This window comes from Aricia agestis, chromosome 5, assembly GCF_905147365.1.
Source record: "Aricia agestis chromosome 5, ilAriAges1.1, whole genome shotgun sequence".
Taxonomy (NCBI): Eukaryota; Metazoa; Arthropoda; class Insecta; order Lepidoptera; family Lycaenidae; genus Aricia; species Aricia agestis.
In genome coordinates this window covers 7,967,934-7,981,125 of record NC_056410.1, presented here as the reverse complement: position 1 = coordinate 7,981,125, position 13,192 = coordinate 7,967,934, and the positions used below count along the sequence as shown (strand labels likewise).

The window sequence follows — 13,192 nt, the reverse complement described above, 5'->3', positions numbered from 1 at the left end:
TTTTAGCTTTCGTTTGAAAGTACGTCAACAATTATTATTATTTTCAAGTTAAAAAAACAAAACGCTTTATTTTGCTTTAACGTTATCAGTACATGTAAAAATAATATTATATCTACGACGTGTCGGTCCCAAATCAACATGTCAGTCAAGCGTCTGCTACAACATTACTAAAAAACATACTCTAAGCATACTTACAACTGCAAACCATGAAGCTAAAAAATTTTTTTTTATTAATACAAAGTTTTGGGAGCTTTCTTTGGTTTGGATCATAGTATGTAACTATAAAATCCTTTTGACGTAGATGGATAAAAATAAATAATATTATGTATTATTCTAGATAACTAAGGGAATGAGCGAGATATCTCCAACACAAGTAATTCCTCACTTAATGGGGATGCCTAATGATCGTATTTGCTTGTGCAATTTGAGAAATAAAGATCTATTATTTAGATAGTCCAGCATAAATTGCGTACGTATTCGAAACTTGTACTAACAAGCTGATTTCCCTAAGTCTCCACATGTTGCCCGCATGGCTCTTATCTCCGCGGCTCTGAACTTGGTACTTTACCGACTGACACATTGTTGTGACATTATCTAACGCTTTTGGGTGAGTGCGTGTTTGATTCCTGCCTGTTTCAGAGACGCGGGAGCTGTTAACTTTTATAAAGGAACTCGAAATTATAAGCCAAATTAAATATAGTGAATAGAATTATACTAAGGGCCTGTTTCACCAGTTTCTGATAAAGTGCCGAATAGGTTCACAACTTTTTTGACAGATTCTCCATATTTCTTCTGTCAAGTTAAATGGTGGATAGCCTATTCGGCACTTATCAGGAAGTGGTGAAACAGGCCTTTAATATAATTTACATTGAAATGAAGCGACAAGTGTAGGAAAAGTGTACTTTGAAATTAACCAATCAAAATTGAGCTTTATTTTCAAAATTTTCGTCGTACCTGAGTCCCGATCAACGCTTAAAACATTAGTGTAAATTACGGTAACCAAAAATTTACTTTAATACAACTAAAGTATACTTTTATTTTTACCCTACATGCGGGATCACCCAAAGCGGATATGAGCTGCTGTATTTGCTTAATAATTACAATAACAAAAACATTAAACAGTTTACCGCGCTTAATTAGCTGTTCAAACGTTAACATACAATACAAATATAATATAATAGCTCTGTTTGTTCGTTATTAATCTAGGCCCGAATTAGTTTGTGTTGTGCGTATAGGGCTACCAAATTAAAAGTCGGATATTTAGATAAAAATCTAGATTTTTTTATCTTTAAACAGACGCTTTTAAAATCACATATCCAAGAAAAAAAACTGGGTTTTGATAGGCTATTCTAATGGCTTCAAGGCATCCTGTTAGGATCAGTTATTATTATTATTACTACGAGACAAGATTACTTATTTTTAAATAATTTCTTCTCTAGTTAGTAAATTATTTACCCACAAACTAGATGACTCGCAACAATAATTCGTTTATCGCGCAGAAACCGTACATTTTTCTGGGATAAAAAGTATCCTATGTTCTTTTCCGGTTCTCGAAGTATCTCCATACCAAATTTCAGCTAAGTCCGTTCAGCAGTATGGGCGTTAAGAGGTAACCGACAGACACACTTTCGAATTTATACCTTATATAATATAAAATTCTCGTGTCACAATGTTAGGCCGCGTACTCCTCCGAAACGGCTTTACTGATTTTAACCAAATTTTATATGCAAATTCAGTGGGTCTGAGAATCGGCTGCTGGGTACTTATTATATTGATATTGCATTTGTTGAATAAATAATAGTAAATTATTACAACTCGAGACTGACGGCGACCATTGTTTGTGCGACGGGATAGCGATGAACGTTGCCATGGTGACATACTTATTTAGCCACTTCAATAAAATAATACGGGCGAAATTCATTTTCATGGCAAAGAAACGTTTGCCGGGACAGCTGGTTTTAGTATATTATATCTTTACATGTCGTGTGGCAACCCTACACGCACGAGCCGTCTGCGGTGACGCGCCGCGCGACATTACATTGAGCTTTTAAATTATCGTACATATTAATGATACTCAAATGGCTAACGAGATGGGTTCCAATGGATTATTCCGTTAATTAGATAGCTAATGTTAGTAGGAGGCAATAAATTCAAAATAAATGACTTTGTACATCCCTATGTGCCTACGAGTATAATGTTAATTGGCGTTTTGTTTTTTACGTTATTCAAAATCCATACTTTTAAATAAATTCCTGTTTGAACGCTTTTCTCAAAGCTAGAAATCACATTTCACTGTGCAAAAGTGAGATGTGATTTCTATTCAACACTGAAATCATTTTGAAACAAGATATTATATTCATTTTGAAATAAACGAATTAAAGTTGACGTTACTTCGATTATTATCGTTAAATCTGCTTTCACTTACAAATCCAGTAAATACATTTAAATCTCAATTTTGAATCTTTTGTGATTAATCAGCACAATAAAAGTTCGTCATAATTCCATTCAACGAAAGCGAAAAATATGATAAAACAAAGAATCCAATATTTGAATTTTATATAAAGTAATTTATTCGAAATTCTGTCAATAACTGTACCTTTGCCTATAAATTTCGTTAACGTAGTCAATCCTTATAATTCGGTCGGCTCCTTCGAAAAGATGAAACGTTTTTGCGACAGATTTTTATTAAAGTATTCAAAAACCGTCGATATTAGGACGGAGTTCGATGACGTCACGGCCGCGGCTTTGATGTACCAGGGGCTCTTCGGTCAACAGGTCCTTGACCCCGAGTGGACATGGAGGAAGCACTTCGTCCACCAATTACTCAATCTGTGTCTATTCGTGTACGTGTTCTTCGGCACGCTAGAGTGCCTGAACACGACGACCGATATAGAGCTCATCGCTGAGGCTTTTTACACGCTGATATTGATCGTATTTTTCCCAATCAAGATGCTGCTATTCATCAAAAACAGATTCGTTTTCAGAAAACTGTATGCCACAGCCAAGCTTACGCTTATGGAGGTGATCAAAGCGGACCCTGACTCCGACGTCAGTGACGTACTGAAAACCATCAAGAGAATGGTCTATTTTCTATTCTCGACATTCCTGATCCCGTGCTTTTTATACGAGTTGACGGCTCTTTGGAACTACGTCGGGGGTCATCGAACTCTGCTCTCTAGATCCACGGAGACGTTGATGCCTATGACGTCACCGTACTACGAGGTGGCGTGGTTCCTCCACACGATATTCCTGTTCGAGATATCGTCCACGATGATTCTGGACCTGTGGTTCGTTCTGCTCATATTCGTGTTCTACAAGTCTGTTGACGCCCTAATCAATATTCTGGGAAATGAGAAGGAAATGTATCGCGAAAGATTGGGGGAGAAATTGAAAAAGTTTTATGCGGTTCATGTGCTACAAGTCGAGTATGTATTTTAGTTTTGCACTATAGGTATATTACTTTTCAGCTCCGCGTATACCTCGTAAACTTTTAAACGGGTCACCTTTGCTGTTACAGTCTACAGAGGCTTAAAAAGTTGAATTGGATTAATTTAAAATGGGCACAAACTAAGGCGGTCTTTTAATATAACTTACGTACGGTTTTAGTCATATTGTTTACACAATACTATACATAAAGAAAATAACTAGGAAACCTCGTATTTTTGGTGCTAAATTTTGTACATTCTAACACCGTAAAAAACATTATTATAATAGTAATATCTTGTTCATAATAACTGTCATCAGAATCATCTAAACGCGTAGTAAATAAAAAAAAAAACTTAACATGGCGCATTTCATTCAAATTACATGTTACGTAAATAATAATTAATACAGCAGGTAAGCCATCTATCTAGTTGGGCTGAAGTAATGTTTGACACGCCGATGGGCAGCTACGGGCCGCGAGCGTAATTCGCTTAGCGGACCGAGCCTATCACGCCGACAGTGTTTGAATTACGCCCAAATTCATAGGTCGAAATCATCATTATAATATATATCCAGGAGCGTCCGTGGCCTAATGGGTAGACCTTTGGTTCACACTCTTAGAGGGTGCAGGTTCGAACCCGAGTGGAGGCGTGTACCTATGAGACATTTTCTGATCTCAAGTACATAATACGGACGCTCGTACGGTGAAGGAAAACATCGTGAGGAAACCCGCACATAGTTGGTCCCAGACGTATTGACTAGTTCTTTCCTCTGGACTAGGCCGACTATGTTGTGAGAATGCCGTATGCGCTTGGGCAACCATACGGACATTTAAAAATCTTGTCCCAGGCACTACAGTATTTGAAGAGTGGTTATTTCGCTCTGAAAAATACTGTATAAATCATCCATTACGGATGTAAAGGCCTAGTTAATATATATCCATACTAATATTATTATAGATGCGAAAGTGTGTCTATCTGACTGTTATACTTCACGCCCAAGCCGCTGAACAGATTAGACTGAAGTTTGGTATGGATATACTTTTACCCCCTTACTAATAAACGCTGTATAAGCTTTGAATAGTTATACAGTGTTTTGTCTTCTTCAATCCAATTAAAAATGTCACTTGTGTCATGTGTGACAGGAACAAAACAATGTATAACTATACAAAGCTTATAAAACGTTTATTAGTAAGGGGGATTGTCCCGAGAAAGGACATATGATACTTTTAAACCCGGGAAAAATGCACGGTTCCAGCGCGATAGACGAATTTTGGAGTAACGGAGTTCCGGACGTCATCTAGCCCATACTAATATTATAAATGCGAAAGTGTGTCTGTCTGTTACGTCTTCACGCCCAAGCGGCTGAACCGATTTTACTGAAATTTGGTATGGAGATGTATTGAGTCCCGGGAAAGGATAAAGGATACTTTTTAAGGTTCGGGAAAATGTACAGTTCCCGCGTGATAAACTAATTTTGGCGCAACGAAATTGCGGGTGTCATCCAAAGAATTCTATTTAAACTGAGTGTCATCTAGTTTACATACAGCAGAACTAAAATATCGATGTAACAGAGCTTTTCATTTAATACGGGCATCAGCACATACTCAACGGTGCTACTCCCAAGAGCCAGCCTCTTAAATATTATGATCTCAAGTTTACCCCAGGGACAAGCTGAAGCTATCTCAGGAGGAACAAAGGAATTTCAAGAGAGTAAAAAGTATTTTTGTAATTTTATGTTGACCTTTATCAATGTTGCAGTAGGTTCCGACTTAGATCATTTACATAGAGACAAATAATAATAATAATAATATCTATGGACGCTTCACACCACGTCAGTCTGGCCCTGTGCTAAGTACCTAAAGGACTTGTGTTACAGGTACCAGACAACGGAAATATATTTAATACTTTTATACTATACATATATTTGAGATTTTTATTATATCATACACATATTTAATACACATCCAGACCCGGGAACATTGAAAACTTTTTGTTCCATCGGCGGGATTCGAACCCGCGACCCCCGGCTTGAGTTACCAACGCGCTCACCACTGAGCCACAGAGGTCAAATAAGAAGTTAGACGATTATAATTCGTTTGTACCGCAACCAAAAACTTGGCGTAGAGAATTCGTAGCAGGTCTACACGGCGTAGACCTTCGTAGCTGGTCGTAGCGGTATCGTAGCTTACCTACAATGCTGCAATACTTAGCTATGGGAGTTTAAAGGAGTGAGCACACTGAGACGGGCCGTGCCGGGGCTCATCGCAAAAATCCGCCTCCATACAATTTGTATGGAAGCGGATGCGCGTATCGCACACTGTGTCGGGGCGCAGCGGATTTCCGCTTCCATACAAATTGTATGGAGACGGATTTTTGCGACGAGCCCCGGCACGGCCCGTCTCAGTGTGCTCACTTCTTAAAACTGCAAAAATAATAATTATACCTATATTTCAGGCAATTGCGTACTTTTAAATTAAAAATAGTTTAAACGCGTAAGTTTTAAGTATATTCTTATATATAAAATTCTCGTGTCACAATGTTAGTCACGGCTTTACTGATTTTAGCCAAATTTTATAAGCATATTCAGTGGGTCTGAGAATCGGCTACTGGGTATTTTTTATATTGATAAGTGCATTTGTTGAATAAATAATAGTAAATTATTACAACTCGAGACTGACAGCGACCATTGTTTGTGCGACGGGATAGCGATGGACGTTACCATGGTGACATACTTATTTAGTCACTTCAATAAAATAATATGGGCGAAATACTTTATAATATGGCAAAGAAACGTTTGCCGGGACAGCTAGTAATATGTATGTAGATGTATGCAGTATAGATATTTTTTGATAAATCTTGGCATCTTAGTTATGTTTCTAATTTATAACTATCCTGACAATTAATCATAATATTAGTAAGATAGTATGTCAATTCATACTATTTAGAAATGAATCAACCACACAGTCATAAGTCTCTTTCCTTCAGGTACATGAACACCCTAACCAGTATGTACAAGTGGCTGGCCTTCGTGCCGCTCTGTAACGCTGCGATGGGCATGTGCGTCATATTGCTTCTGATGAGCAATGTAAGTATTTATTTGAATAATAGTTTAAAAAACGCTTGTTTAAAAAAAATCAAAATTTCTAACAAATTATTGCATTGTCATTGGCTTTTAATACGCATGCAAAGTATTGATATAATTAGACTACTGGTGATAGGTAAAAATCGTGCTAAAAGATTCCGTTACATACACACAGCCCAAGCTAATAGAAGCGTGTTAAAAATAGTTAGAATTGCAAGCTAGACTACATTTTTTTTACTAAGCATTGATACAACGTTCCCTAATACTCATATTTTATCATCCTAGAATTTTATCGGTAAAGAAAATGTATAACTATAGCATAAACAAATCACTAGACCGTTTCTAATTGAAACTAATTTCGCTTTAATAAAACTAGCTATTTGACCGAGCTTTGCTCGGTATTCGATAAAACACGATTAAAATGACATTTTCTAAAAATGATTCCTAGCTAGATCGATTTATCACCCCCGAAACCCCATATATACTAAATTTCATGAAAATCGTTGGAGCCGATTCCGAGATTCCAATTATATATTTATATACAAGAATTGCTCGTTTAAAGATATAAGATATTGTTTTGTAGTCAAAAGTAAGTTACATTACAGTTAATCTACTTCAAAATTCCTATTTTAATAATTTTAGAAGCAATTTTAAGCTCATATTCATCTACGTTAATCTTTTCATAGATGTACAACTACACATAGACAAGGAAATTCGCCTTGTAAACTTTCTAACGAACTCCAAGTACAGAAGGCCTCAAAGGCCAGCTCAAAGCCTCTATTTGGCAGTGGTCTTCAGTTAGGTCACTAACTAGTTACCAACTGCACGCTCTAATCACCTATGTTCACTTTGCGAACCTTACACCAAGCGTGCTAAATAAAGTATAAAATCGAAGCAAGATGGTGCATTTTGTTTTAACGTTACGTTATTTTAGTATCGATAAAAAGAGCTATAATTGTGTCCAAGATTAAAAGAGACCGTCTTCACTTTCGATTGCTTTACTTTCGATTTTATTAAAATTTTAATTTTTTTTAAATATTTTGACACAAAGTCAAAAATGTATTTTCGATCAACGAAAATACATTTTTGATTTTGTGTCAAAATATTCATTAAAATATTAGAGTAAAATAATTCAATCACTGTAAGCCTACTTTTTTGACGGAGTTACTTTTCCTTAGTTCTTATTATTCGTAGCTGTGAGCTCATAACTGATTAAAATTATTTGGATTCCGATTAAGAATTTGCGCGTAGAGAACAAAGCAAACAGATCAGAATATGTTATTGAAATAATATTAATATTCTCTGCGTATTGTCTTAGGCAAATAGAACAAGGCTATATTTTGTGTTCTAGTTTCCTAACACGAGAATGTTTATTTTCATTCACCGATCCGCAAAGGAAGACAGAAACGTGGAAAATAATACGCCCTATTTGTGAAATAGCAAATCAGTTGGAAAGATATGTTAGAAATAATATTATTTGCTCCTCTTTTAGCCGATTGAAGCGAATCGAAATGTTTCGAATGCTTTCTATTGTTTGTATCCAGGTGATCGTCATACATCATCGTCATTATTGGCCGCTTATTTTTGAAAACGTGGTTATCACTATGCACACTTTTTACCTCTTAAGTCAAATATTTTTGAACGGTTTTAAGTGAAAAAGAGTGTTAGGAATTTAAGTTCTGGATTATTAAATAAACAATATCTTATTTATTATTTTTAACAAATATTTTATCCCAAAAACTAATAATAATTTACTTGGACCCCCCCCCCCCCCCGCCTACAACAATTGTGGGAAATTGGTGGGAATCACTGATCTAGATTAGATAGATTTATATTGCATTGTTGCAAAACACAGGTTGTGTGATTCAGTAGTCAATTACCTTCTCGGATTCTTTTCATAGCATTGCTCTAGAAGCTCTATGTAAGTTGTACATAGCTTCTAGAGCGTTATATACATTGATGCTCTAAAACAGTTTTGTTTTGCTTCAAGATGTCTCTTAAAAATATTAAACAATAATTAATATTTTAAATGGTGTCGATTATTTCAAATCCGCTCCGCCCATAAATTAGATTATACCGCTGTCAATGAGGGATTTCCCCAGAAGGAGCATTCATCAGTAGCTCTATGACAGGAATTGATGATTGTAACACGAAATTAATGACTTTGAGTTTTCCTCCCGTTGTTGATTTATTAAAATTTCAAGGTGTCAATTTATTAAACTAAAAATTGTAAACCAAAAATATTTCTAGAAATCAGTTTGTTACCTTATCATAAGAGCTGTGCACTGGATTAATGACAGCTGTAACTGCTTACTAGCTACAGTTAAACTGTCCATAAACCATACAATAAGCTAAGCTTAACAAATACACACTTTTCCAGGAATTAAATTGGAAATTCGCCCCGCACATGCTGCCGATGTTCGCAGAAATATTTGCGTACAATTGGTTCGGCGAGCAGATTAAAACAAAGGTTCGTTACGTGTACTTTATGTGCGGTCTGCGTGCGCTCAATTAAAAAATTTCAATTTACAAGTAATAAGCCCTAACTAGTTTACTTACGAGCTTGGTAAAGTCGGGAAAATGAACATTGCGCGTTTGGGCTTCGCGCACATTGTGATGGGTCGTAGCGGGATGGCCGCATTTTTACACGAAAATTGCGCCAGCTCATCATGCCATGTGGGCGAAGCTACACCAGCCGCTCACGGTAACTTAGTCTTTTGGAAAGCAGAGTTTGAGCATTTTTTCGTAATATAATGTAGTCAGAATCGTGACACATTTTGCGTAGACGCTTGAGAAATTTTTGTGTATACGTTGTGCCGCAATACGTTTTACCGTTACCTATAAGAACAGGTCATGTGACCTAGTTTAGGTACTTAGTACTTACACTTATATTAAGATCAAGATATTGTAACAAAAATATAATTATAGAACTGTCAACAATGTAAACAATGTACCTATACCTATATTGTTATCATCAATAAAGATTATTATTATTATTTTCACCATAGTAGGTGTGGAGACTACGATATCCTACGATCGCGGATTCTCGGAAATGCTATTGTATTCTATAATTGTTGTCGCGATCTACGGTGCTCTTATGGGGCTAAGATAATTTAAAGTATTTTTTTATGTACAGGCACATCAGTTACAAGACTGCTTAATGAATTTTGACTGGATACATTTAAAGGAGGCGGATCGTCGTTCCTACTATATAATGATGACTTATATGAACAAGGAGTTTGGTATTCGAACCGCTATCGGGAGTCTGTCTCTAGTGACTATGACAACGGTAAGCTAATCCATACTGATATTATAAATGAAATAGTGTGTCCTCTTCACGCCCAAACTGCTGAACCGATTCCGCCGAAATTTGGTATGGCGGAAAAATGTACGGCTCAGATAAACAGATTTTGGCGCAACGGAGTTGCGGGCGTCATTTTTAGGGTTCCGTACCCACATCATACATACTCGTACTGAAGAACTATAGCTAGATTTCTGAAATTTTCACAGATTATGTATATCTGTTGCCGCTGTAACAACAAATACTAAAAACAAAATCAATTAAATATTTAAAGGTTTCCTATACAACAAACGTAATTTTTTTGCTATTTTTTGCTCGACACCACTGCTGTAACTACATGGACCTAGAAAGTGGCGATGATTCTGTTTCCGGCTGCATTGTAGAATTTTATTTGGATGATCATATTTTATTAAAATAACAAAACCCTGTCTTGTGACGGACTATATAATTATTTATTATGCCTAATTAATTAAAAAAGGTAATTTTGCAGACTTATGTACATATTTTAAAGTACACACTTAAAAGATTTTACGAATTCATAAAATATGATGAAATGGTCTATGAATTTTATTACAAAATATTGTTTATAAGTTTAATATACTAATTAAACATCGGAAAAGACAAGTGGTTGTTGAATTAATTTACTCATAAGCCTAAATATTTATTAAGGGGGATCGCAGACGACAGACTTTTTGTGCGATTGAGTCTGCGGCGCCCATACAGTCAGCATGGCCGCGCCATGCCGACTGTAAGGGCGCCGCAGACTAATAGTCACTTAAAGTGACTTCGGTGCCTGTAGAAACTTTAATACGATATACGTCAATGAAGAATAGTATAAAAAAACTACTACTAAACTATACAGAAATTGTTACGAAGCTATTTTTGGTAAAAAGTCTTATGAGAATCGTTTAAGACATAATAATAGTAGGCGTCAGACGAGAGCTATTTTAGGTGAATCAGTTATTTTATTACAGTATATTATATATTTTATTACAATATCCCTGTTTTCCTTGTTCATCAGAAAAATACGAAGTAAAAATTACAATGTAGATGTTTAAATACAGCAGGATCGTTTAATGCCGCACTCAGAGACGAATATTTATATCAACTAAAGACACATTTTGTGGTTTTTTTATTTAAAAAAAAGTTTTTAGTCAGTAAAAACCACTGATCTCCATTATACAAGTACGCTGGATCTATGATACCAGTGGTGATAGTTCATAGTTAAACTATGAAAGGGTGTATGCTATGTAAAACACGGCACAAAAAGGGATGTGGGGTTACATTTCACAAGTAAGTGATTTTAACAGCTTATTTCTACGATATTAAACTTTTGTTGATAATATAGGCACTTAAAAATGTGGCACTAATCTTATTATACCGTATTCACCACATATTTACCTTTGTTTTACCGATTTTTGATAAACAATAAAATTCAATAGTGCTGGAGTTTTCTGTCGATAAAACTTATGGTTATCTATAATAATTGTATTGAAATCTCCGATAACAAATTTTTATTATCAAATACATATTATGCTCTTAAAATAATTGACAGGTTTCCGTCTGACGAAGGAAGACTGGAATTATGCTTGAAAAAAATTAAAAAGCCTGGTTGGCGTCCGAAAATTGCTACTACCGCTTGCCGTTACTATTTGAAGTGTACAAACGTTCTCTGTGAAAAAACAAGGTGCAAAACTACCATTTGATCGTGATTATGTTGTCTGTGGTCTAATCACACAGAACACTTATTCAGCTTTGTTCAGCTTTAATAAGATACACTGTAGCACTACTTTGATAATATTAGAAATGAAATTAGAAAACACAATACAACAAAGTTTTCGTTAGAAGCTTATCTTCAGTTTTGTTTTTAATTTTTCGTAGTGATAACTGCTAAAAATAAATGGATTATTATAGATAGGTACTGCTACTTCACGTTATCTACGTATGAAATGGTTGTTAATTTATTACGCCTATCTAAATTACGGAGAGGAAGTCTGTAATCTTTAATACAAATATGTAGCGTTTGTATTATTCAATTTAATATTTTTGTCCATATGGTCGACATTATCTGAATCTGGAAACATTACATCGATAATAGAAAAGACAGTTGTACATCACTAGTATTAGCTTTAAATACTCCCACTACTGCTATCAACGCCAATATGGCGACATGATGGCGACTTTCAAACGTCATTTTTACGTCAAATTTAGTTCCTATCCCTAATAATGGGGGAGCTGATTCCGCTTCAAATAGGCACAAAAAATAGCTGTCATTTCAAAGGGTATCATCAGTCCAGCGTATAATGGAGGTCAGTGGTAAAAACGCATAATATCATAATATTATCTAATCTGTTCTATATGTCTATGGTCTGTCACTTTATAAACCTTTTACACCCTCTCAATAGAATCATAAGCGACCACTTTATAGAACAATATAATTTTATATTCAATACTCTGAATGGGTTCCAATATATCTTTTATTGAGATTTACGAGTATATTTTTTATATACGAGTACTAACAATAATAGTAATAATATTATGGCCGTCTAATATAATTATGATTTAAATATACATATATTTAAATTATAATATGAGATAGACATAATACTTTAGCATCATAATATTATTATGTTTGTACTTTGTAACATATTTTTGTTTAGTGTATTGTTTATTTAGTGACCATTTAAATAAATTTTAATTCCAGGTTTTGAAGTTAAGTTACCAAACGTTTACAGTTCTACGCACCTACAACAGTTAGACAAGACAAAAACATAAAGCAAAAGCAGCATGAGGTCGAAATGAAATGGTTATTTGAATGAAGTTAAAATTTTCAGCCTACATCAGCTCTTTGTTCTATTTAAATAAGTATAAAATAAATATCAAGTTGAAACCCTTTGAAACCGCATTGTTTATTTTATACAGGATGTAACAAAACTAAGTTATAATACTTTAGGGTGTGTATGTGTTCCTCGTAGAGAGTTCACTGTGAAAGAAGCAGCGCTGAAAGACCAATTTTTTTTACTAATTATTGTATGAATAAACTCGTGACGCTGGGGCGCTTGCCCATATAAAAGTGAAAAAAATTGGTCTTTCAGCACTGCTACTTTCACAGTGAACTCTCTACAAGGAACTTATACACACCCTAAAGTATTAGCACTTAGTTTTGTTACACCGAATCAAGAAAACAATAATGTTTTTTTTTAATAAAACATGTTTCAAAGGAAAACCAGTTTATATTTTAAATTACAATAAAGTATTAAGAATTTCATAGTTTGTCATAATGTACAATAGTGATCCAGTACTTTAAGTATGCTATCAAGATTTGTAAGATTCGCACGAAAATCTGAAATTTCAAAGCCCGATTTATAGAGAAACAAAAATCCG

General features: G+C 35.0%; 1 protein-coding gene across 1 annotated transcript; it reads left to right on the top strand.

Moving 5' to 3' along the window:
* The first annotated feature begins 2,658 nt into the window (after positions 1 to 2,658).
* Positions 2,659 to 12,594, top strand: LOC121727074. Its single transcript, XM_042114749.1, has 5 exons — positions 2,659 to 3,425; positions 6,411 to 6,510; positions 8,888 to 8,977; positions 9,644 to 9,796; positions 12,513 to 12,594. The coding sequence occupies exons 1-5, from the start codon at positions 2,659 to 2,661 to the stop codon at positions 12,564 to 12,566; spliced, it is 1,164 nt and encodes a 387-aa protein (XP_041970683.1). The 3' UTR covers positions 12,567 to 12,594.
* The last annotated feature ends 598 nt before the right edge of the window (positions 12,595 to 13,192 follow it).